The sequence below is a fragment of the Pogoniulus pusillus genome, chromosome 18, assembly GCF_015220805.1.
Source record: "Pogoniulus pusillus isolate bPogPus1 chromosome 18, bPogPus1.pri, whole genome shotgun sequence".
Lineage (NCBI taxonomy): Eukaryota > Metazoa > Chordata > Aves > Piciformes > Lybiidae > Pogoniulus > Pogoniulus pusillus.
The window spans coordinates 24,136,596-24,162,243 of NC_087281.1; the positions used below are offsets into that span (position 1 = coordinate 24,136,596).

At 55.2% G+C, this 25,648-nt stretch overlaps 1 protein-coding gene across 6 annotated transcripts in view; it reads left to right on the forward strand.

Annotated features, from left to right (window-relative positions):
- SLC29A1 (solute carrier family 29 member 1 (Augustine blood group)) overlaps positions 1 to 23,043 on the forward strand; it is a 35,962-nt gene extending 12,919 nt beyond the window's left edge. For 3 of the 6 annotated variants that reach the window (XM_064158813.1, XM_064158811.1, XM_064158816.1), the window contains exons 2-13: positions 14,791 to 14,873; positions 15,961 to 16,042; positions 16,302 to 16,462; positions 16,677 to 16,816; positions 17,025 to 17,159; positions 17,321 to 17,418; positions 17,748 to 17,838; positions 17,934 to 18,025; positions 18,165 to 18,273; positions 19,514 to 19,599; positions 21,296 to 21,495; positions 22,033 to 23,043. In XM_064158813.1, the coding sequence (XP_064014883.1) occupies positions 14,845 to 14,873; positions 15,961 to 16,042; positions 16,302 to 16,462; positions 16,677 to 16,816; positions 17,025 to 17,159; positions 17,321 to 17,418; positions 17,748 to 17,838; positions 17,934 to 18,025; positions 18,165 to 18,273; positions 19,514 to 19,599; positions 21,296 to 21,495; positions 22,033 to 22,144 (1,335 nt within the window). In that variant the 5' untranslated portion in view covers positions 14,791 to 14,844 and the 3' untranslated portion in view covers positions 22,145 to 23,043. Of the gene's footprint in view, positions 1 to 9,192; positions 9,326 to 13,898; positions 14,088 to 14,135; positions 14,218 to 14,790; positions 14,874 to 15,960; positions 16,043 to 16,301; positions 16,463 to 16,676; positions 16,817 to 17,024; positions 17,160 to 17,320; positions 17,419 to 17,747; positions 17,839 to 17,933; positions 18,026 to 18,164; positions 18,274 to 19,513; positions 19,600 to 21,295; positions 21,496 to 22,032 lie in introns of those variants that run through there. The other 3 variants (XM_064158814.1, XM_064158812.1, XM_064158817.1) reach the window with 3 other exon arrangements.
- Positions 23,044 to 25,648: the final 2,605 nt, after the last annotated feature.

Here is a 25,648-nt window from a genome sequence, read left to right on the forward strand (position 1 = left end):
TGTCCCTGCTAGGTGCTGATACTGCCAGACCAACACAGTCCCTGCCTGTACTCACCAACATTCCCATTGGCCTCTTGGGAATTGGCTGTGGAGCTGTGGGCTGTGTGGGAAGGCAACAGCAGCCAAGCCCTGAGGCTGTGGGATCACAGACAAGTGAGCCTGTATCCTTGAGCCTAGTAGATTCCCCAGGGTTAGGGGCTGCAGGAGGAATTTATGCAGCTGTTGGCCACAGCTGGATGTGCTTCCTGGCTACTCCAGAGCAGGAAGCAGCCCAACAGCTCCTCAGTTGCCTGTTGCGAGTTAGCACAATTGAGAGGCTTCTGCGAAGGCCGCCGTGGGAAATCCCACTCCTCTCTGCACATCCCAGCTTGGCAGTGTCGTTTCTGCTCGCCAGCCCCTCTGAGCTGCTGCTCAGCCTTGGGCTTCCTTGGGCCTGCCTTCAATACAGTTTTCTCAGGTTTCTGCCCCTCTGCTCTGCCCTGCCCTGGTGACACCCTGCCTGGAATGCTGTGTCCAGCTCTGGAGTCCTCACAGCAAGAAGACTCTGGGGAGACCTTACTCAGCTTTCAGCACTTAAACGGGGCTGTAAGAAAGATCATGACAGTCTTTTTAGCAGGGCCCCTTGCAATAGGACAAGGGGTAATGGTTTTAAACTACAGGCCTCAAGCTGCACCAGGGGAGGATATAGGAAAAACCAAATCCATTGAAAGGATTGTCAGGCATTGGAACAGGCTGCCCAGGGAGGTGGTTGAGTCACCATCCCTGGATGTGTGGGGATATGGCTTAGTGCTGGACTTCGTAGACCAGGGTTAATGGCTGGGCTCTGTGATCTTGAAGGTGTTTTCCAACCGAAATGATTCTTTGGTTCTGTTCTGTGATACAGTGCCAGCGTAGTGCCAATACCACACGTGTCCTCCTGCTCCTACCATTGCCTTCTGCTCCTGCCAAAGGAGGTAGGCTTGCTCTTGGCTCAGTGGAAAACTTCACAGAGCAGAGGTGCTTTCCCAATGACACCACGGGATGTGACACAGGGCCCAGAAGATGGTTCACAGAGAGGCTGTTCTGCACACCTAGCAGAAATGAGAGGCAAGGCCCCATCCTGTGCCAGGTCTGGAACCGCAAATGTGACAGCACACAGGGTGGTGTGGCACCTGAAGTTGTCCCTCTCTTTCTTTCCTCAAGATGTGTAATTAGCTACTGGCATCATTTCCCCATCGTGGCATCCCTGTTCTCATTATCTTGGGCTGGGAGGTGTTAATGAGCCTCCTTCCTCCTTGAAGATGAACCATGGGCTTTGTTCTTACCATGGCCTGACCTGTCTCCCTGCTTGTTGTGCTCGGGGGTTAAACCAGGGCACAGAGGACAAGGCATCCGTTGACCCACTCCCACGCTGCACCTTCTTCCTTGTGCCTGGCTTCACTCCCAGCTCTGCTGACAGAGGCAGGGCAGGAGACTGGCTGATCAGGCCAGAGGGAGCCTAGGAGCACCCACCTGCCCAGTCTAGATGGGAAGGCCTGACTATCTGTTTTGGGAAGCTAAAAGGCAGCCTCCTTTGCTTTCTCTAGGACAGCTGTAAATCTCAGTTGTTTTCGTCCATCATAACGCCAAGGTCCTTGGCAAGTGTCAAGGAAGCTGCAGCAGCTGCTTTTATCAGCAGAGTATCATGAATCATAGAATCATGAATCATAGAGTCAACCAGGTTGGAAGAGACCTCCAAGCTCAGCCAGTCCAACCTAGCACCCAGCCCTAGCCAGTCAACCAGACCATGGCACTAAGTGCCTCATTCAGGCTTTGATTCAACACCTCCAGGGACGGTGCCTCTACCACCTCCCTGGGCAGCCCATTCCAATGCCAATCACTCTCTCTGCCAACAACTTCCTCCTAACATCCAGCCTATACTTCCCCTGGCACAACTTGAGACTGTGTCCCCTTGTTCTATTGCTTTTGCCTGGCAGAAGAGACCAACCCCACCTGGCTACAACCTCCCTTCAGGTAGCTGTAGACAGCAATGAGGTCACCCCTGAGCCTCCTCTTCTCCAGGCTAAACACCCCCAGCTCCCTCAGCCTCTCCTCATAGGGTTTGTGTTTCAGGCCTTTCACCAGCTTTGTTGCCCTTCTCTGGACACCTTCCAGCACCTCAACATCTCTCTTGAATTGAGGGGCCCAGAACTGGACACAGCACTCAAGGTGTGACCTGAGCAGTGTTGAGTACAGGGGCAGAATAACCTCCCTTGTCCTGGGCCACACTGCTCCTGACCCAGGCCAGGATGCCATTGACTCTCTTGGCCACCTGGGCACACTGCTGCCTCATCTTCAGCCTACTATCTATCAGTACCCCCAGGTCCCTTTCTGCCTGGCTGCTCTCAGCCACTCTGTCCCCAGCCTGTAGTGCTGCCTGGGGTTGTTGTGGCCAAAGTGCAGAACCCTGCACTTGGCCCTGTTCAATCTCATCCCATTGGCCTCTGCCCACCCATCCAGTCTGTCCAGGTACCTCTGCAGGGCTCTTCTACCTTCCAACAGATCAACACCTGCTCCTAGCTTGGTGTTGTCTGCAAACTTACTGATGCTGGACCCAATCCCCTCGTCCAGATCATCAGATTATCCCAAGATCATCTCATTCAGATCATCTGCTTGTGGTTCTTGCCAGTTCAGCACTGATTCCACAGTGCAAACTCTGCTCACTTGCCAGTGTCTTCCAGAGCACCCACAGCACCTAGCTCTGCCCTATGAGTGGTGCTGCTGAGGCTGCAGGACTGCGAGCTCTTGGGGTCACATCTCCATGCTAACTCATACTCAGCTGCCAGCAAGCTCAGGTGCAAAGCAATGTGCAGGGTGAGCTGCAGGCATCTGCACAGGAGCAGGAGTTGGGGTTTCAACAGCCACACAGTTATTAGGGTTTGATTAAGAGGAGTGACAAAGACTAAGTGCATCCTAGGTTAAAGGTGTGCAAGATGTGAGACAGGGAAGCAAATGTGCAGAGCAAGGGCAGAGCCTGTACAGGTTTGGTTACATCAGGATGTACGGTCTGGAGGGACCCCACTGCCCTAGCTGAGGTTGCAGTGCAGCACCACACTCTACCTCCCACTCCAGACCCTACCCACAGACTTGGCTAGGGAATTGGCTGTACATGGGCTCTAGGGTCCCTGTGCAGGACAGCAGCTGTGGTGCTGTGTGAGGAAAGTGTATGAGGGTTGTCTCTGTCATGGAGCAAGGGAAGCTGTTGCACAGTGATAGTGCTAGCCCCTTGTACTTCATTCTGATGCTTGGGTGATGTGAAGAACGTAATTGTTCTGACATGTTCATCTTGCTCCAGTTTGGAGCAGGCTTTTTGCTGGTCTCACTGATCCCTGAGAAAGTGGAGGTTCCAAGTACTGGGTATGCACAGTTGTCATACATCACCCCAACAAAAACTGGTGAGCTTGGTGTTCTGGGTGCAGTGCTTGAGTATTCCCTTTAGTTTCATAACTAAGCTATGGGTAAGTAGAGTCAGACTTCATCTGCAGGAGATCATAGTGGAACAGAGACCTATTGACTGCTTGCTGTCTCATGCAGAAGCAGCCATCAGGAAATCGGGCAGATTTCCACAGAGCCTCTTCCCTTCCATACCACTGCTACAGGGATCTGCCTTAGTTCATTTCCTTTAGCACTTCTCTGATGGAAGGACCTCACTGCAACATTTCCAGCTAGAAATGCAGAGTGGTCCAGGAAGTCACAAAGGGAGGAGGCAGGCAGGGGCTGGAGGTGGAGGGGACCAAGGCTGAGAGCGGTATGGCTCAGTTGGGAGTAGCAGTGGGATCTGAGGTGCATGCAGTCAGCCTCCCACTCTGGCCACATACCGAGGCTGAGTCATGGCAGCAAGACCGTGTCTCCTTCCAAACTTATGCCATCAACCTGAATGGCTGCAAGGCTGCTGGGGAGAGTGGTATCCCATCTGGGAGACCCCCACTTGCTTTCTTCCACTGCTTCCTGAGCTGGAGCTCTGAGTATGGTCCTCACCCCTGCCTGGTTCTTCACACCTATCCCATCAACACCATGCAGAGACAGGGAGACAATTTACTCCTATGGCTGAGGGCTGGCTCACCTGGAGGAGCTCAAAGGTAGTAAGGGCTTTGAGATGGGAAGCTCTGTTTGAGTTTTGCTACAGGTTTGTTTCTGAGAAACCCCATGAAATGAGTTCCTTCCTTCTCATCCTGGGCATTACCCCTGGAGAAGCAGGGTGGACTAGTGGCACAGCTTTTTTCTTGATCCTGGACAGCAGCTCAGGGTTGAAGGAGCTGCCTGCCCTGCCTTCAGAAAGCCTTGTCTTTTCCCAGCCTCAGGACCAAGTTGGAGGCAGATCCATTTTTTTTGCTTGAGATATCCTCCTTTGGTGCTGTGGATGAGCACTCCGATAGTATTTGCTCCAGATGTGTGCTCTGCCCCCTTGGGGAGCCCACTGCTGCAGGGTGTATGTGAGGAGCTTTCAGCCTATCCAAGTTTGTAGCTGTTGGGCTGTGGCTGAGGCCAGTGGTGTTGAGTAGGTCTCTGTGCTGTCCTGATGAGAGGAGGAGTGTTACCCATCAACCACAGGTGGAGGCAGACCAACAGCAATGCAACCAAGTTATTAAGAAGTGATCCAACCTCCCCTGCAGCTTCTTCTTTCCAGTTTCATACTTGCTGCTCTTGGCAAGACATGGCCGGTGTGACCGCACGGTGAGCCACACCAGGGTACTGATCTCTTGGCTTGTTCCCAGATGGGGTTGTTACCCTGGAGGCAGCAGGAATGGGATGCTCAGGTGATGGAGAGGAAGAGCTGTGCTTCATGGGGGGGAATGGAGCTGCCATAGGGTCCCACACTTACCCTGCCTGGGCTCTGCAGCTGGGCTTGCTTCAAGAGGAGCCTTTTGACCAGAAACAAAGGCTGAGCAGACCCAAACACAAGTTGTCTGATCCTCCTTTCCGTCTCTCGTGGCTTTAAACAGGGACACGGTGTGCCAGAAAAGGTTTGCTTCAGCGGGATGTCAGGACCCCAGTGTGTTCGGGTACTTGGGCAAGCTGCAGCAGGATGTCTTGCCACTCTGACAGAGGCTACGATGCCTTCAGGTCTCTCAGCAGGTAGTCATGGAATCATAGACTCATAGAATGGTCTAAGTTGGAAGGGACCTCAAGGATCATCCAGCTCCAACCCCCCACTGTAGGCAGGGACACCTGCCACTAGAGCAGGTCCCAGATCTGCCTTCTTCTCCTCTGATACCCAGCTTAACACCGGGGAGGTTGTGAGGCTGGTGGAGCCTGCAAGCCAACGTCAGTGTCTGCAAACTGCTATTTCCACATGAGCAGAGCTCTTGGTCGTTCTCATACTGGGTTCTCCATGCTGCCCTGAGGCTTCCCTGAGGATGCTCATAGTTCGAGGCAGCCTTGTGGCTGTGGCACACCAGGTGGTGGTTAGTTGCACAGATGCAGCAGTGCCTGCGGGCTGGGAGTTGGAGGGGATGTGACTTGCTCTTTCCTGACTTGTGTCTGGGCTTATTATTGTCAGTCATGTGGGAAACCGTTTTGCCAGGTTTTGGCCACACACAGGGTTGAGCTCTTCTCAGGCTGGCTCTCCCTGCTTGATCCTACTGGCATAAAGGCTTTCCTGTTTGTTGCGAGTTAGCTGAGGCCAGTGCTGAAAGCGAGAGATCTGAGCGCCTCCTAAGGAGGTGTCTGCCTCAGGGATTGCTCTGGCTCCGCGTCTGAAACCTGAGTCGTGTCAGGGTGTTTGGGGAAGCTGAGTTGTTCAGGGAGGAGGGAAGAGGGTGCCAGAGGTGGCGTGTCCACCCTGGGTGTTTACTCAAGTCCTTTGCTTGCTACACGCCCATGCTGCCGCCTTGGCTTTCCCTGCCTCAGTTCACAGACCATGCGCTGCCCATATGGCTCTCCCGGAGCTGCCGTGGAGCAGGGATGTGGCAAGTCCAGCTCTCGGCAGGCAGCATCGCTCTCTAGGCATGATTTAAAATCAGCTGGGAAATGTGCAGGCGTCTTGTGGCTCTGGGAGTGTCCCCCCCAGCTCCTAGGGTTTGGGGGGGATGGTTTTGTCCTGCTGCGATCTGGGAAGTGACTAGCTTTTGGCCCACAGAAGCAGACCTAGCCAGGGCATCCATCCCTTTTCCTTCCTGGGGATTGTGGGGTGTGCTTTGGCTGGGACAAAGGTGGTGAGGGGGAGACAGACATGCCCCATCTCCTGTTCATTGTGAATTAGCTTCATTTAGCAGCTGAAGCCAGACTGGGGTTTGTTAGGTGCTGTGGCCATCCAGGCAGCAAGCAGGATGTTGGCAGGACAGGCAGCTGGCAGGAAGAGTGCACAGGACTAGAGCTGATGCCAAAACCTGCTTCCCTTCTCGCCATCCCTTTCCCACTAGGGCTGTGGACATTTCATGCCAAAAGCAGTGCTCAGCCTGGGTGCCTGTTCCTGAGCTGGCCTACAAGCGGGGACCCAAAATAGCCCTTGTGTTTTTGTCCCAGCTGCTGGGCACAGCTGACATGTGGAAGACAGAGCCAGCCTCAACCCATCACAGGCACAGTGATAGTTGTCCCCCACATGTCCATCCCAGTCTCTGCCAAGAGGCTGCTGGTCAGTGGGGTGGAATGGGCCCTCCAAGTTTTGGGAGGTGGGGATATAGAGATGTTGGGAAAGATTGTGCTGTTCTGGCACTGTTTTCAGTCTTCTGCTCCCCTCCTCTAGACTGGAAGTAACTGTGCAGCCTGGAACAGCCTCCAGAAAATTGCAGTGGGGGCAAAATGAGCTTGCCCTTGTGCCACTCCTATGGCAGAGCTGGCAGGCTGCTAAAGCCCCTCCACAAAATCCCCTGGGTGCAGGTGCAAAGCTTACTCCATCCAGCCCCAGGGATGTTCCTCCACCTGCTCAGGGGGTTTGGGCTTGGGGGAAGCTTAGCCCAGGGATGTGTTTCAGCAGCTCTTGTAGGCTGAGGGTCCAGCCAGCTGCCAGCTCCATGCATTTGTATCTAGCACCAGCTCCATACGGGAAGGCGCCAGAGCTGGAAGGACACAGAGCTTCTCCTCTGGGAGGAAAACATGCCCTGAGGACACAGAGCTTCTCCTCTGGGAGGAAGACATGCCCTGAGGACACAGAGCTTCTCCTCTGGGAGGAAAACATGCCCTGGTGCGCAGGAGGTGGCTGGGCAGCAGTGGGCAGGTTGCTGCTATGGGCAGGTCTCTTGCTGCTGATCAACTGACAGCTTTTCCTGTCCTTCCAGAAGCAGCCCCATTTTGTGGATGAGTGAGCTAGCCCTGGACTTGGGCTCTCCACCACTGCAAAGTGCAGAGTGGCTTCTGGGGTGAAACAAACATGTTTGGGGTTGAACTCAGCCCTCTGAGCCTCCTTTGCCAGGGGCATCTGTGCATAGAGAGAGCTCCTTGGATAGCATGGGGAAGGATTTACAGGGGCTTTTGAACTTTTCAATGATCCCATAGCCCCCTCCCACCTTGCTCCTCACTGCAATGCTGTTTTGAGGACCTAGAACATAAGCTGTCCCCATCCTTCTGCCCCAGCCCCTCACCACAGTTTGCTCTGCACTCAGCTCCCTTGTGTCATTCCTGGCCAGACTCCTTTCTGAGTCTTCCAGTTCTGAGCTCAGTCCTGGGGCCAGAAACACAAAGCAACGAAAGAGAAGTGCTCTCCAATATCTATCCCAATGCTCTGGGGGCCGCCACTGGCAGGTGGCTTTCTGCATTCCTGCCCTGCTGCTCTAGCTGTGATCTTGAGGTAGACGTGTTGCTGGTAGATATGGCTTCTACCAAGCCCAGGATGAAGCAGGATATGGAGAAACTCCTCTTGCCCCTCCTTCATTCCCCAGCTGTGGGACTCTATCCCCTAGGTTTCTTCCCATGCATTCATGGAGTGTTTATCTTCAGCTTTGTGTGGCCATGAGCTGTTTTGTTCTTGTGCTGTTTTGCTGTGTGCTCTCTCTTTATGGGTCTCACCTTCGCTCCTTGCAGCCGCAGCCATGAAGGAGGAAACGGGGCCATGCTCCCGTAGGCTCAGCCCATCCCTCCAACCTGCTGCTGCCCAAGATATCATCTGTACAGACAGGGGTTACTCTTGAGCAAGTCCAAGCATGACTTGAGGGGAATCTGCTAAAGCAAAAATGAAGCATGTGGCAGCCATGCCCCAGCCCACCAGGGTGGGAATAGGGAGTATCACATGCCTGTGGGACAGCTGGGCTGTTGCATGCAGGAACCAGCACTGTGCCTTGTGCTGTGCCGCGGTTGGGATTGCCTCTGTCCTCCATGCATGGCTGTTCTGGTTCTGTGCCTGTGCCACCACTTCACCAAGCCCCAGACACCTCTATGCATGGAGGACCTGCTCCCAGCCTGGGGCTGCCTCTGGCTGCTCCGTGTGCTCCCAGATGATCTTTACATTAGTGCTGTCCGGTTGGTCTCCCCAGGGGTCCTTTAGGGTTTTCTCCACTGGGAAGCGGAAATGTGGCTTCCTCCCATTGTGCCTCTTCCCGCCTCAGTCCCCATCATCACCTTAAGGGACTTGGAATAGCCTTACAGACATGGGCTACTGAGGACTACCAGCTGCAGAAGATGCTGGTCAAAGATGAATCTCTGGGGTGAGGCATTCCTGGTGTCTTCTTAAACTCAGGGTGGTCCCATAGGAAGCCATGGCTAGTTGACATAAGCTTGGTGTGAGCTGCTGTGTCTGCCTGGAGCAGATCATCAGCCTGCCCTTCCCCACCTCCAGGCAGCCCCTGGAGGTGCTGAAAGCTGCCTGGTGGCACTGTCCAGGTTGTTTCTGCCTGGTTTTGGAAGCTTGTGCACCACACAGCTGCACTGAGCGTGGCCCTGAGTAAATCCCTCCCTTTGCCCTCGGGAGAAAGGATCTTTGTTTTTCAACATTTCCAACAGAAAGAAGCTGAACCTGGCTGTGGGTCTCTGGGGAAACACACTCCTGCTCTGGGGAAACACACCTCCTTCTCCAGCCTGGCAGACAGCGGTCAGGGCTGTGGCCTGAAGGCCATGGTCTTCTGCTCTGGGACAGTGGCCTGAGTGGGTGCCATCAGGACAACCAGCCCCTCAGAAGAGCTGCTACTAATCGTGCCTCTGCAAACAGGCTCCCCAGAGCAGCTTATCTCTCCCCCTCCGACACCTCCTCAGCAATGACGTCCTCCCTCACCTCCTGCCCTGCCGGGAGCTCAGTCTCCTTCTGCGCCCCCAAACCACTGACAACTGCTCTGCCATCTGTGGGACTTTTCCTTCTTCTCGCAAGGCTGTGCTGCCTCCACAGCCCTGTGGCTTGAGGTGACCAGGAACAAGGGTCTGGGACCAACTTGCCTTTCTGGTAAGCTTCTTGCTGTGACATTATAATGTCCCCCTGCAACATCTGATGGGATGCTGAGCAGGAAAGCCCGTCTGCTCCAGGATAGAGAGAGGGTCGTGTGGGTGCCTGGAGGGCTTTTTACTGGCCGGCGACCAGATCTGTGTGGGCTCACCATGTGCTGAGGACGGTTGTGTGTTCATTGTGGGGCTGCCATTGCTGGGGGCCCCTTGTTGATATTGGCCAGTGATATGTCAGAGATGAAAACCTGCTCAGAAGCCCCAGTGGTGAGGTGGATGTCTACAGCCTAATGGGACTTTGTGATAAGTGGAAGAGTCCCAGCTGTATTACCTGGGGTAGTTTTAGGGGTGGCTCTGGCCCTGTCACTGCCCTCTTCCCTCTCCCTGGTGGGAAGCCTTTCTGGGACAGCTTTGGAGTCTCACCGGGCCCTGGGGATTTTTCCACTCAACCGGGTTACTTCACCTGGCTGGGGCAAGGGCCCCTGGGGAGCCTCTCAAGGCTCCTTGAACTCCTCAGATAAGGACCTTCGCAGATGGCTGGTATGCAGAGTTGAAAACACAGCGCAGGGCTAAGTGCTCCCCCCGTGCCTCCCTGTGCCACCCGGCAGCTGAGATAACAGCCAGCAGCCAGTGCCGGGAGTGGGGACGGCCTCTGCAGCTCCAGCTGCCTGAGGAATTCGTTGCAAGCCTGAAAGCAGCAAGAGTCTGGAGCTGCCTCTTATGGTGTCCATGGGAGCGGCAAGGTAAAGCAGATCAGAAATGTTGCCCAGGTACCCTCACCTCTGCATGCTGAGGGTGCTGCATGGGCTGCCTTACAGAGGTTTTTTCTGCCTTCCAAGCCCTGGCAATGCAGAGAGACTTGTCTGCAGGTAGGAAGGCAAGGGAGGAGGCAGAAGTATCCCCATCCTGCTCAGGACACAGGCACAAGCAGCACTGGGGGAGCAGATAATGCAGCTAGCCTGTCTGCTGAGAGGCAAGGCTCAGAAGGAGAAGAACAAGAATTCTAGGAAGAGGTATCAGCTCTCTGATGGAAAATGCCTGCTATCGTTCTTTGGAAGGATGGGGAGGTCAAAGGAAGAGAGGCCATAACAGAAAAGCTAAATGAAACTTTTGCCTCTTCACTCCAGAAAAGCCTGAGCAGTTTCTTCCACCTTCTGGGGGGTTTCTCAGAGCATCTGAGGTTAGAAAGCAAAGCTAAACAGCAACAGGTTGCTAGGGCAAGGCGATCTTCACCAGAAGGAGCGGAGCATGAACCGCCTGGCTGTCATGTGTGATTAGAGTCGTTCATCCACAACTGCCTTGGCTCCGGGGCACTGGGAGAGGGGGAAGGTGTGACCTTCATTTCTAAGGGCCGGAGGAACCTCAGGCAAAAGCTGACCAGCTGCGTGTCCTGGGTGACTGCACCGGCACGGAGTCTGTGGACAGATGGGGAGGCTGCTGCTGAGGGGCCCCCAGACTGAGGCAGCGCTTCGTAGGGGCTCTGGGCTTGTGGCCCCTGTGCTGCTTGCATTCAGCCAGGGCTTTCAGCCCAGTTTTTAAGGGAACTGGCTGGTCAAGAGGGAAGGTCCTCATATGGCTCCATAACTGGTATGAAAACAGGAAGGAGGGTGTAGGAGTCAGTGGTCAGTTGGTTTTTTTTTTGGTGGAAAGGGATTGCTGCCTTGGGTCTCATGTTTTCTCAACATGTTTGTGAGTGACCTAGAAAAGGGAATGAGCAATGGGATGAGAGGGCTTGCCAAAGTGATTAGATTACTCAGGTTCATGGGGACAAATGCCAGCCAAGAAGACTACAGGAGACCATTAGAACGTCAGGCAGTAAGCATATGAAATTCAGTTTAGATAAATATGAAGTGATAGAGAAGGAAGTGGGGAGAAGCTCCAGATCTGCAAACAAGATGACAAAATTGGCTGACCACTTGCAGCAAGGCCTGGTGCTGTTTCTGATGGCTTGGTGTGCAGAAAAACACATTAAACCATCTGTATGAGTGACAAAGCAGAAAGACCTTGCACTGCTTTTCAAATTGGCATCTCACTCTCGTGTAGTTCCCTGCATGGCCCCAGCCCCCATGTCTCTGGAAGGGTTGAGGGGAGCCAGGGAAGGCTGGGAGGAAAGCAACAAGAAGGACTGAAGGCGTGGAGCTGTGTCTGGATGACTAAGCGAGATAGAATGGGAAACGTGCTGTAGGGTGGATACAGTCCAGGCCTGTAAAGCTGTGGCTGGCATGGGGAAACCACTCCAATGTTCATCTGCTCTTTGACAGTGAGGGAGCCCTGGCTGGAGCCCTGCATGCAGAGAGAGATGCTGTCCTTGCTCAGAGGCTCCCACGGAAGAGGAAGCAGGGATTTCACAGAAGTGAAACCTACCATGGGCTGCAAACTGCATTCGTGCAAAATGCTGGCACGTCCCTCCCAGCTCAGAGGCTGGGGAAGTAGCTGAGGAGTTAAGTCTGTGCCTATGCCATGCTTACCCAAGATTTTCAGCAGCCCCTTATCTAAGGACTGTGAGGATGGTGCTATGCTCAGTGTGGTGTAGAAGTCTGTACTTTGAAGAGCTGTGGTTTCTGTGTATAAACCTGTAACGTGCCTACCTGGCACTGTGAAATCACTCTGGAGTGGAAAGCCAAGTGTGTGCTGTGCTCACCCGTGCTCACCTTCAGTGAAGGCAGCAGCAGCAGATGAAAAGGTGGCGTGTGGGAAGCAAGAGGTGGCAAAATCTCTGCTGCCCAGTGACAAGTGGCTGCCTGCAGGCCTGGCTGTCCTGCACTGCAAGTTTTTCTGTAGAGGTTAGGCAATTTTGGTGACAGCTGGCTCTGAGATGGGCTCCCTGGGCTTGGCTGGCAATGTGATTGCATGTATCTCAATGCCACATGTATCCACTTAGCATCTGTCAAGGCCTTTTGTGTATTGTGAATGGACAGTTAAAATTGTGCCATCTCTTGATTGTACCTGCTCAGAGGTGATAAGTCTGTGGTTTGCTAAGCCCACTCCATGTTATCTTGCTCCTTCCATTTACTCATTGCTTCTGAGGAGATACAAAACTGCTGTACTGCTAGGGACAAAGTGAACGTTCTTACACCAAGGCTCTGTATCCCTCTTCCTTTTCCCTGCCCCAGCGCTGTGCTGTCGCTGAGCTGGTAGCCAGGCTAAACATCAGTGGACTCCTCCAGGAGGTGGTTAGATCTGTGCTGTGCCAGCCTGATGTTTGGAGCCTGTCCTCCAGTCCCTTATGGTAGGGCTGCTCTTGTCAGGTAGGAGCATTGCTGCCGCCTGTTGCTGGTGCTGGTTTCTGTGACCTTTTCTGTTTGTTGCAAGTCTGTCTGTAAGAGCTGGCAGCTGGACGTTTCCTGCCATAATAAATGCTGACCTGTGCGCCCCTTGGCAGGCACCAGCTCTTTGTGGGAAAAAAAATAAGGCATTTAGTGAAGTGAGACAGAAAACAAACAAAGCCGGCAGGAGGCTGCAGCCAGGCAGCGCCTGTTGAGGAGGTCAGGCTCCAGACACAGGGATGCGGGGACTGTGCAGACGGAAGCAGGAGGTGGCCAGGAAAGCAGCATGGTGAAGCAGCACACAGTGCCCTTCCGCAGGACACTCCAGTCTCTGATCGTTTCACCTCCTCCCTGCTGGCCCTGGCGCCTGCCACTCCCCCATGCCACTCTTCCCGTACCCCCTTCCCTGGACGGTGGGACCTGGGCCGTGTGCCAGCTGTGGTACCTGACACCTCCTCCACAGATGCCACTATAGCCACATGGCCCAGCCCCCGTGACTCGAGCCGGGGCCTGGCGCTCACCCCCAAGGGCAGGGCAGTGCGGAAAAGGGGGAACTGTGCTGCTATAAAACACGCTGAACGCCAGGCTTTCCGCGGCTCCCGCATCCCCAGCTGTGTCTGTGGGGTCCGCTCTTGCCCTGGTTTCTTGGGACACCCGCGTAACCTGCTGGGAGATTGGGATGGGGCAGAGAGCTTGGCTGGGCAAGGGGCAGACTGTCGAAAGCTTGCTGGGGAGCTGTGGGGCAGGCTGGGGTTCGTCCCTCTGCTTTGGGGTGAGATCTGTTTGCTGGAGGGCGAGCGGTGCGCCAGAGGGGGTTCTGTGAGTAACGTGGCGGCAGCAACTCGCAGGTGTCGCTGCTAAACCGCTGCCAGGGCTCGGGGCGTTCCCTGCCTGCGGAGGCACGGGCGGGCTGCCCGGCGGGGATTTCGGGATGCTTTTTCGGGAAGCTCCAGTGCCTCACTCGAGGCAGAGGCTCTCACACCCTGAACTCGCTGCACTGCAACACTCGGTAGAAGCACTGCACGCGGCTTCAGAGTCATGGGGTGGCACTTGCCAGGTCGCTGGGACTCGGTCCCAGGCAGACACACCTGTTCTCCTGCTCTGGCTTTGCCAAGAAGCCAACGGGTTCCCAAATCGCTCTCCACAGTCACCGGCTGTGTGTCGACTCCATCCTAGCCGCAGGCTCGTTCCCACGGCCACCCCCTCCCAGAAGACCGCCCCGGGGGAAGGAGGCGAGGCGGCGCAGGACCCGCGGCGAGGGGCGGCTCGGCCGCGCTCCGCGCCCCGCGGGGACTACAGCTCCCAGCATGCGCTCCGGGCCCGCCCGTGCGGGGCGCAGGCCGCGGGTCGGGATGGGGTAGCCGCGGCCGCGGCGCGGGCAGCCGAACGGCATGCCCCGGGGCGCCGGGCAGCCAGCGCCGGAAGCCTCGCTGCAGATGAAGCCCTGGGAGGGGCGCCGGAGCACCCGATGCTGTACCCTTCGGGCTGGAAAAGGACAAGGCAGGCCTGCGGTGTCTCCGAGGCAGCTAATCCCGCTGTGCCCCAGGAAGAGCTGGGGGGGACTGGGGAGGGAAGGGTCCTTCTCGGGGCTGCCTGCGGGGAGAGCAGCGCCAGGCGGGCAGGGCGCTGGGCAGGTGGTGACGGAGCGAAGGGAGCGGCGGGTGCTGGGGCGCAGGCTGCGGTGCCGGAGACGCCCTGGGTCTCCAAGGTGACCCAGGGAAAGGGGAATCGGAAATGGAGGGTTTGCGCGGCTCTGGCCGGAGAGGCTGCTGGATGAAAGGTGGCTTGTGTGGCGCCGTGCCCCGGGCGCCGGAGGGAGGCTGGGCTGCTGCGCTTATGGGAGCGAAGGCTTACAGCCTCTGGATTGGGGACAGAGACCTGCGAGCTCACAAATCCTGTAAGAGCTGCTGCGGAGCAGCTGGCAGGCGGCGCTGAGCAGCCTGCGCATCACCGCAAGGCTTTCCGTTTCGGAGCGAGCGCTTGGTGGCCCCCGTCCGGCAAAATAAGGCCATGTGCCACGGCCAGCGGACTCTGAGCCACAGGTTCCAAAGCTGCTGCACTATGCTCTTGCTATTTGCTGGTTCTGTTTGGCTTCCAGTACTGTGGAATGGTTACCTGGCAGCATGGCCGGGGGTTAAAAGCAGCACTGCCTCCGCCTGACTCGAGTCCCTCACTTCCCCATAAAATCCTGTTTGCTTTCCAGACGGAGATCAGCCACAAGACTTGCTGGGACCTGTACTGACTCCTGCCACACAAGATGACAGCAAGAGACGGGCCCCAAGATAGGTAATGCTGGGCTCTGGTGTAGGGGCACATCTAGGTTATTGAGAGGACAGGGGTATCCAGCATCTATGGGACTCCCTCTCCTACATGCTCACTGGGCTGCTGAGCTGTAACATCCCTGAGATGCTCTCTCCATCAGCTTTTCCATAGAAAACAGGTTGCAAGCTGTCCCTGGCACTGGGACATGCCTGGGGAGCATGACTTACAGCTCTGGCAATGGCTCCTCTGCAGCTGGCTGCAACATGGTGAGGAGCAGCCAGCCTCCACCCACCTTCCTACCCTCCCAGGGAAAGCCTCCCATAGCCCCTCTGTGGTGCCACATCTCCTTTGTCAGCCCAGGCTAGCAGGGGATGTAGAGCTGGCACAGGGCAATACATTTCATTCTCCTTCCTCAGTCTGATGTTACCTCTTGTGGGATCTGAGACAGTCAGGATCACAGGATATTAGGGGTTGGAAGAGACCCAAGGAAATCATCAAGTCCAACCCCCCTGCCAGAGCAGGACAATCCTATCTAACACAGATCACAGAGGAACACATCCAGACAGGCCTTGAAAGGCTCCAGAGAAGGAGACTGCACAACCTCTCTGGGAAGCCTGTGCCAGTGCTCTGTGACCCTTACAGCAAAGAAGTTCCCCCTTGTGTTGAGGCAGAACCTGTTTTGCTCCATTGCTCCTTGTCCTATCCCAGGGAGCAGTGAGCAGAGCCTGTCCCCCTCTCCTGGCAGCCTTCAGATCCTTATAAACATTTATCAAACCCCCTCTAAGTCTTTTCTCCAGACTAAGCAGCCCCAGGTCCCTCAGCCTCTCCTCATAAGCCATGCCCTCCAGTCCCCTCATCATCCTTGCAGCACTTCGCTGGACCCTCTCCAGCAGATCCCTGTCCGTCTTAAACTGGGAAGCCCAAAACTGAACACAGTATTCAAGATGAGGTCTCAGCAGGGCAGAGTAGAGACAGAGGAGAACCTCCCTTGATCTGCTGACACACTCTTCCTAATACACCCCAGGATCCCACTGGCCTTCCTGGTCAGAAGTGATGCTGTTCTGCTGCCCTGCCCCATGTTGTGCTCTGAACCGTTCTGTCCCCTCTGCAGGTACAAGGCTGTCTGGCTGATTTTCTTCATTCTTGGTCTGGGAACACTGCTGCCATGGAATTTCTTCATGACTGCCAGGGAGGTGAGAACTTCCCTCTTGCTGCCACCCATAATACTCATTGTCCTCTCTCATGTCTAGGGCCCATGCTGTAGGTGTGGCAGCACAGGGCAGTTTATAGCTCCTGTGTTTGCACTCGTGAGACAGATGTGTGGGTGACCTTGGTGGGATGAGTGGTGCTGAGGTGGCTGGCCATGGGGCTGGAGCAGGGACAAAGGTGACCTGAGCGTGCTGGGAGGAGGCCTCACAGCACCTTGGCTCCACCAGGCTTCTTCCCTCACAGTATTTCATCAGCCGCCTTGCAGACCCGGAGATGAGCCGCTCCTCCAACCAGACGACCTTTTCCCCCTCCTACCTGCAGTCCATCTTTGACAACTTCATGACTCTCTGCGCCATGGTGCCCCTCCTCATCTTCACCTGCCTCAACTCCTTCATCCACGAGCGGTGAGCCTTGCCTTGTCCTTGACCCTGCTAGCCCCTACAGGGCCACACAGCCCTGGCACATCCTCTTGCCCTAGCACTAAGCCAAGCCACAGCCCTTTCCGTCAAGTGAAAAGCAAAAACACCTGTGTCCTGTGCTGGGGTTTGTCTGGGATTCCTGTGGGAGAGCTTGAATGCAGCCTCACAGACTTTTCCTTACTGAAACCCTCTCTTGCAGGATTCCTCAGCAGATCCGCATATCAGGCAGCCTGGTGGCCATTGGGCTGGTGTTTTTAGTCACTGCCATTATGGTGAAGGTTGCCATGGAACCTCTTCCCTTCTTTGTCTTCACCATGATCAGCATTGTCTTCATCAACTGTGAGTGAGGCAGCAGGGGGAAAGAAAAGGACACAGTCCCGTGTCCTAAGAATAATCTCTCTTGGAGAAAAGCATGAACTTTGCTGTGGGAGAGCCAAGGAGGAGGGAGACCTGCCTTGCCTCATTGTGCAGGGCTCTTGGCTCCCCACAGAGGTACAGTCCATCTTGCCTTCAATTCCTCATTTCTGCTCCTCTTTCCTTTTCACAGCCTTTGGTGCCATCCTCCAGAGTAGCCTCTTTGGGCTGGCAGGACTCCTGCCTGCCAGCTACACAGCTCCCATCATGAGTGGGCAGGGCTTGGCAGGCACCTTTGCTGCTTTGGCAATGATCTTCAGTATTGCAAGTGAGTAATCCTTGCTCTGCAGGTGACAGCCTTCCCAGAGCACTGCTATCAACAGGATCTGCTGGGGCCATGCTGTAGCATTAGGAGGGAGCCTCACTCCTCTCAACCCTCATCATCTTCTGTCTTTTCCCCTGCCGTCTTCTCCCTTCCTGTGCTTCCAGTTGGTGCCCAGCAACCCGAGAGCTTCATTGGTTACTTCACCACAGCCTGTGTGGCAATTGTGCTGGCAATCTTCTCCTACATCCTTCTGCCTCGTATGGTGAGACTTTGTTGTCCTGATGGGGAATGGTGTGGGGCCGTGGGACCTTTGCACATCCACAGACTGTGGCCCACTAGCACCCCAGCCTTGGCTCCTACTGAGCATCTTTGTCCTAAGGGAGGTCTCTGGGATACTTCCCACCTCAAACAATATTGTTGGGGTACTGTGGAAGTGAGCCACTGGCTGAGCAGAAAAGCATCAGCATTCGACATAAGTGGAAGGACCACTTTGTCCTTATTGCGTTTGCCCCAACCTGCTATCACCACACAGCCCCTGGCAGCCTTCTTCCCTCACACGTGAAAGAGTTCTCTGTGGCTGTCTCTCTGCAGGATTTCTTCCGATACTACTCCATGAAGGACAAGACAGAGTACCACGTGTACAACGCAGAGCTGGAGACCAAGAGAGACTTGATTAAGAAAGGTATGGGAAGAGCTGAGAGGAGGAGGCAGACAGAAGAACTGAATCGGGTCGCAGCTTTCTGAGGTGTGCTGTGCTGTTTGTGTGTCTCTCTGCAGATGAGCCCAATGGGATGGAGCAGAATAACTCGAAGATCATCCCTGTCCACAGCCCTGATGAGAAGCCCTCGGTCATTGCTATTTTCAAGAAGGTCTGTGAGTTGCCAGCAAGCCCTGCCCCTCATATCAGGGGATAGACACAGGTGTAGGGGAGCATGGGGAGAGGAGACCAGCCTTGCACTGGTCTCTTGCGCTGTGTTTGGTACCATCTTCCTTCTTTCACCTGTCTAGCTCTGGGTCATGGCTGTGTCTGTCTGCTTCGTCTTCACTGTCACCATCGGCGTCTTTCCTTCCATCACAGCTAATGTGTCCACTGTCCTCGGAGACGGAAACAAATGGGGTAAGTGTGGCCAGGGATGGAGTAGTGTAGGAGGAAACTGAAACCAAGGTTCATGGGAGCAAAGAAAGCGGTGCTTTGAGTAGCCAGGTGCCCACCAAAGTCATTCTGTCACTCTCCTCCTTAGGTGGACAGGGAAGAGCAAAGAAAACAAAAGGCTCAGGAACTGAGATAAGGACAGGGAGCTCAGAAACTGCCATCACAGGCAAAAGAGATTTAACTCGGGGAAATAAGTTTAGTTTATTACAAATCACGTTAGAGTAGGGTAATGAGAAATAAAACCTAAATCTTAAAACCACCTCCCCCAACTCCTCTCTTCTTCCTGCACTTAACTTTAGCCCCGATGTCTCTGCCTTCTCCCCCACCTAGCGTAGATGAGATGGATGTCCTCCACAACTGATGTTTCTCCAACATCAGGCCTGTCCACAGGCTGCAGTTCTTCATGAACTGCTCCAATGTGGGTTCCTTCCATGGGGTGAAGTCCTTCAGGAACAGAGCATGGGTCCCCCACCAGTCTACCAGCAAATTTGCTCCAGCATGGGCTCCTTTCTCCATGGGTCCAAAGATCCTATCAGGAGTCTGCTCCAGTATGGGCTTCCCATGGGGTTACGCTCTTCTTCAGGCATCCACCTGTTTCGGTGTGGGTTTCTCCATGGGTGGCAGGTGGATATCTGCTCCAGTGTTAGCCCCACGTGCTGCAAAGGGGACATTGTGCCTCACCAGGGTTTTCATCACAGGATGCAGGGGAAGCTCTATTCCAGTGCCTGGAGCACCTACCTCCACCTCAGTCTTTACTGACCTTGGTGCCTGCAGAGTTGTTTCTCTGAAGTATTCTCACTCCTCCTGGTTGCAGTTGCATAGTTCTGGGTTATTTACCTCATTCTTAATACACTAACACAGAGGCACAACCACTGTTACTGACTGGCTTGGCTGTGGCCAGCAGCAGGTCTGTCCTGGGGTCAGCTGGCACTGGCTCCATCACACATAGGGGAAGCTGCTTCTCCTCCCAGAAGCCACCCCTGTAGCCCCCCACTACCATAACCTTGCCACACAAAGCCAGCGCCTGAGGGGAAGAGGAAATCAGTGTGCCTGATGGTTTCGGTGTGGACACTGGCCTGGCTGAGAAACTGTTCCAGCGCTTAATGGGAAACCAGGAGGACCTAGACCTGAAAGACTGTCTCTGTGTAGTTGGCAGGAGAGCCTAGGGCACCCTGGGCTCATGAGTGACCTCTGTTTTCTGCAGGTCTCTACTTTATCCCTGTCTCCTGCTTCCTGCTCTTTAATGTCTGCGACTGGACAGGACGAAGTTTCACTGCCCTCTTCACATGGGTAAGCATGGGACAGGGAGAAAATGCCCAGGCACTCTCCATCCTCAGGCCCTTGGCCATGGCTTTCACTCAGGATGCTATCCATGGCTTGGAGCAGGAAGGAGGTGCAGAGTTTACTCCTGCCCTGGCTTTAGGACCTAAGTAGAGATTTATGGGTCAGAGCTGAGAACCACAACGTTGTCCTGTCCTCCTCCAAGGGTTGGCCCTTCTTTCACCATGGCTTGGATGAGGCCTCTTTGTAAACAAATCACTCCAGCTATGCAAACAGCAAGGTAGGATGGCAGCAGAGAAAGAGGGTGAAAGACAGGGCAGCCCAAAATAAAACGTCTGGCCTTTGCACAGGACACAGCTGCTTTGAAGAATGTTGTCCTGGGAGTGGGGCAGAGCCATGCTGTATGGGACACAGCGTTGTTCCCTTGCTCCCATCTTCTCTGCCTGGCTCATAGCCACTGGGGCTGAGTGATGTGGGCTGTGTTGGGGGTGGGCAAAGAAAGCAGTTCTCCCTGTCTGTGTCTCTTTCTGCCTCTTTACCAGTCCCCCAAGCATCATTTCCCCCTGTATTTTTCAGGCTGTTTGTTTAGAGAAGCTTTTTAGCACCATGCATTGTGGGCTGTGTCGGAGCCTGGCTTCCCCATGGCCTGGAGCCACTTCTCCCCTAGCCATCACTGCTGGCTGCTATTGGCTTGGCCATGAGCCATGTTGCCTGGTGTCCAGGCCACAACGTTTATGGTGGGATGACCCAGCAGGAGACGTTTTTAAAACAAGGCTGTGTGGAAAGTCTGACTGCCTGTGGTTTAAACTTCACTTCCCTGGTTGGGGCCCCACTCACTTCTTTTATCCTCCTCAAGCAGGAGAGGCTTTTGCCAGTTTGCCCACCAGCACAGCAGCTGGCCTAATCTCAGCTTCCCTCCATGCTCACAAAGGGTACTGTGGCTTTGGTATCCTGTCAGTTCCCAAGGCAGCTGTGGGTCCCTCCTGATGTCAGATCATGGAGACAGTCATCTGCAGCACTGGCACCTCATCAAGGGGATCCCAGACAGAGCCAGGCACATCTTGTATGAAGGACTGCTGAAGTCTCAGCTGTAGGGGCAACACGGGCACAGTGCCTCCTCCTTTGTCCCAGCCTCATGTGCCCAGGCCTCTTAGGATCCAAGGAGACTGTAACTCCCTGTGCCACTCCCACCAGGATCTGAAACAGCTCCAACATAATACCCAGATTGTTGGGTCTTTCCCCGCTTGGCTGGGGGGTGGCGTAGGAGGCTGAAGAGCTGGTGGTTAAAGCCCAGTTTGCAGGTTCTGAGGTGCCAGAGAGGAGTTACCTCAGCCAGCCTTGTCCTGCATGGTGGTTCACTGCAGGAGGAGACTGCATGAGCGTGCACAAGCCTCTCCTGCCTGCCTGTTACTTCCAGCAAGGGCTTAGCAGTCACCCACAAGCTCAGCTCAGTATTTTGGCTGTACTGCTGCTGTTCTCCAAGTCATCTGCAACAGGACATTCAGACCTAGTAGTCCTTCTTTACCACAGCAGGTGGTAATACTGAGGTCTGCTGTAGCAGAAAGTCTTTCATCAGCTTTGCTGTCTCTGTGGCTGCTCCACAACCCTGGCACAATAGGGACAGCCTCTGTGCAGCCCCTGCCAGCATGCCATGGGATGGGGAGTGTCCACTTTTCAGTTGCTCAGGGCTGTGTTTTTCTTCCAGCCTGGGAAGGATAGCTGCCTCCTGCCAGTGTTGGTGGCCCTCCGTGTCATCTTTGTCCCTCTTTTCATGCTGTGCAACGTACAACCCCGTGACTACCTGCCTGTTGTATTCTCTCATGACGCCTGGTACATCATCTTCATGATCATCTTCTCGATCTCCAATGGCTACCTGGCCAGCCTTTGCATGTGCTTTGGGCCCAAGTGAGTAAAAGCTCTGGGGATGGGAAGGCTTGGTTATACGTCCAGGTGCCAGCCTTAGCATGACTCCTGGAGCCTGGCTCTGCCCAGCTCTGGCATCTGGAGAAGGGTATGCAGGTGCAGAGCCAAATCACCACACCACCTCAGGGAAGACAACTCCTGTTTCCCATCTTCCAGCTTTCTGCTTCCATATCCTAGAGATGATGAACCTGTTGTTTGGGCTGCCCAATCTGCCATGCTGGGGAAGGGGCTGGACACAGCAGGGATATGAAGGGGAGCACAGCATGGCAGCCTTGACCAATGCAGCAGCTGCAGTGCATGGGGGCAGGAGTCTGGGCAGGGTGTGTCTGGTGCAGAACAGAGCAGCTCATCTGGTGCACTTTTTCTTTACAAGCCCCTAATGCAGAGGCAGGGTCTCGGAGCCAAAGTCAATTTGCTCTTGCTGTGGATGAGCACAGCTTCTGACTCCTCTTTGGCCACTTTGCTTCTCTCCATTGAACTCATCCCCAGGGACAGTTCTGACACCTGTTTCTCCCCTAGGAAAGTGCTTGCCCACGAAGCAGAGACGGCTGGAGCTGTCATGACCTTTTTCCTGGCGCTGGGCTTGTCCCTAGGAGCTGGCATCTCTTTTCTGTTCCGCATGCTCATCTAGCAGAGGCGCCTGGAGGGCGCAGGGACACTGAGAGGCAGCTTCGCATCCTCTGAAGCCCTGGACACCTCTGCATCATGGGGACAGAACACCTCGCACCTGCCCCTGCGAAGTCACACTGCCATGGCAGATGCTACACCCAGGGACGGTTCCACTCTACAGGGCTGGCCTGGCTCCTGCCATGCTCAGCTGTGTGATGCCTTCAGGCCTATGTGCCTTCTCCTACCCCGTGTCGTGTGTGTGCAAGAGACCCCTGGCATCTCACAGCAGTCCAACTGCCTCCCATTTTGCTTTATTTCCCCAGCTTGTGGCCAAAAGCCATTCTCGGCCTTCTCTCTGACAGAGTTGAGGGCTGGTATCCAGTGTTACTCCCTCTTTTACCCTTGTCCCTATCCCACACAGACACTTGTTCTCTCCTTCCAGAGGACCTGGAATCATCCCACACAACTTCTGCTGGTAAAACTTGTAAACAGTGGAGACTCCAGCCAAGCCTTGTCATCTCTACTCTGCCAGGTGAACAGCATCCCAAGGACATAGATGTCAGAGTCCTACCCAATACCATGGCAGTGAGGTCTCCACACTGCATCCCAAGGACACATGGACATCTGAGTCCTACCCAACACCATGGCTGGGTTGAGGTCTCTGCACCCCACCTTCTCCTGCTCTCATTGCTGTTGTTCCCTGCAGTTTTCCCCTAGTTTTATTTCTGCTTCCTAGTTGTGTGACAGGAGGTCCAGCCGTGTGCACTGTTCCTGCGAGAGGCAGCAGCTCCCCACCTAGGCTGCCTTCCCTGTCTGCCTGTGTTGTAGGGGAGGGCCTGACCTCTTCCTTGTTTTTCCCATCCCTCATCTGTGTAAATGTGTCTGTACAGTGGCTGTTTTCTATAAAAGAAGTTAAATGCCCTTTTGGGTATGTGTCTCCATCACCATGGGAGGAAGGGCTACGGGGTGAGCAAGGGCTGACGGAAGTGGCACTTCCTGGGTGTTCTCAGGGTGTCCCGTAGCCAGCATCAGGCAGCAAAGCCAGGTCTGCAGCTCTCTTCTGTGGACACAGGGCCAGCAGGGGAAGGGGTGCTGCCTCTGGGGTGCGCTAGGGACCCACTGGCATGTCTGACACGGGAGGCGCACCGGCACGTTTTGGGGTGCGGTGGCCTGCAGCATGCGGGCCTGGCCCCTTTCTGGGCCTGGAAACAGCCGGAGCACACCCCCTGCTCCTGGGGGGAACCACAGCCCCTGCCACCCGGCCGCCGCCGCACGTCGTTCGCAGCCATCCTCTCGGCACTTCAGGCGCTCACAGCTGAAAGCTGTGGGGCCTGCGTTCCCTTATCCCACCCTCAGATCCCACGGTCGGTCAGGTGAGCGCCCAGCGGGAGCACACTGTGTCAGCAGCAGTGTGGGCAGCAGGACAAGGGAGGTTGCTCTTCCCCTGTGCTCAGCACTGCTCAGGACACACCTTGAGTGCTGTGTCCAGTTCTGGGCTCTTCCATTCCAGAGAGATGTTGAGGTGCTGGAAGGTGTCTGGAGCAGGGCAGCAAGGCTGGGGAGGGGCCTGGAGCACAGCCCTGTGAGGAGAGGCTGAGGGAGCTGGGGGGGTGCAGCCTGCAGCAGAGGAGGCTCAGGGCAGAGCTCATTGCTGCCTGCAGCTGCCTGCAGGGAGGCTGTAGCCAGGTGGGGTTGGGCTCTGCTGCCAGGTAACCAAGAATAGAACAAGGGGACACAGTCCCAAGCTGTGCCAGGGGAGGTCTAGGCTGGATGTTAGGAGGAAGTTGTTGGCAGAGAGAGTGATTGGCATTGGAATGGGCTGCCCAGGGAGGTGGTGGAGTCACCATCCCTGGAAGTGTTCAAGAAAAGCCTGGATGAGGCACTTAGTGCCATGGTCTAGTTGACTGGCTAGGGCTGGGTGCTAGGTTGGACTGGATGATCTTGGAGGTCTCTTCCAACCTGGTCGATTCTATTCTGTTCTATTCTATTCTATTCTATTCTATTCTATTCTATTCTATTCTATTCTATTCTATTCTATTCTATTCTATTCTATTCTATCTTAATGTCCTAAGACACTAAAAAGAGCGTACCCAAGTGCTGTCTTCCACTGGAGAAAACAGGCCTGCTTTGCTCTGGGACCCTGGCACGATCTCTACAGGCTGTCAGCACCATCTCGGACCCTGCTCATCCACAGGGCTACTGGTTAGAGTTGCTTCACGGAGCTGCGAAGCACGGCTCAGCCTCGGGAGCAGCGCGGGCTGAAGCTGGGACTCGGCTGCCGGGACGCACGGCTCTCGGCTCCCTGCCCGGAGCCCTGGGCTAGAGGGTGTCGGGGGAGTTGTGAAGTGCGAGAAGGAGTTCTCTGGGCGGCAGCGCCACTAACCCGCTCCGTTAAACGGCAACGCTACGAGACCCCACACGGCGTCCCGCCGCGGCTCCCCGGGCGACGGCACAGACCCGTGGAGGCTGCAGCCAGGGCAGAGAGGGCGAATGGACTGGACAAGGCCCGCGGGGAGGGCTGATGGCGTTGGGAGGGGGATTAGGGTGGAAGGATATGGGCGCTGCAGTGGTGCAGTTCTGCTGACGTGGTAAGGTTACCGGGCTGGGGCTGCTGGTGAAGGTTGCCCAGCTCATGTTGCTCATCAGCAACACCTTCTACCCCAGCAAGGAGATGCAGCAGGAGCTCATTTCCAATGCCTCGGAAGTGAGCCTGCACCACAGGGATGGTCACCTTCCTCTGCCAGGGACTCCAGGGGAGCACACGATGGCCCACCGTGGGGCTTTTGGAGGCATGGGGTCCCATGGAGGATGCCCAGGGAGAGGCTGGTGCCTGGGTGGCCTGTGACACACTGGGTAAGATCCCATATGAGAGCCTGTCCTCAAGATTGACGTGGTCCCAAATCCCCAGAGCCTCATGCTCACCGTGGTGGACACGGGTGCTGGGATGACAAAAGCAGATCATGAACAATGCAGGCACTATTGCCAAATCTGAGACCAAGGCCTTCACTGAAGCACTGCAGGTGAGTTGCCTTTGGCTGCATGACATCCCTAGGGCATGGGCTACAGGATTTCACTGGGTGTAGCCTGGCTGTTTTGCAGTGGGAGCTGTTGGCCTACTCAGGTGTGCTTCCCCACCTCTCAAGCAGAAAGGAGGAGTTGAGGGTGGGGCTGGCTGCCTGTTGGCACTTGTGCCTTTTTCCTTGCATGCTGACATAATTCTTCGCTGCTGTGAATCCATTACAGACATCTCCTGTCTCTTCACCTGTCAATGTCTCTCATTTTTCACAGGCTGGGGCCCTCACAGCCTGTGGTGCTGCTCCCAGTACGAAGCTAGCTGGTCTGAGTGCACAGCAGTCAGTGTCTCAGCACTTTTCTTCCTCTGATGAAACTCAGAACTCTTACCCTGACTCCTGTTTTCATTTACCCTTCTCAGCCTTTATCTGGGCTGCAGTAGACTCAGAAGACTGGGTAGCTCCAATGAGATGCTCCAGCAGATCAAGATCCTCCAGGTGATCCATGAACATAT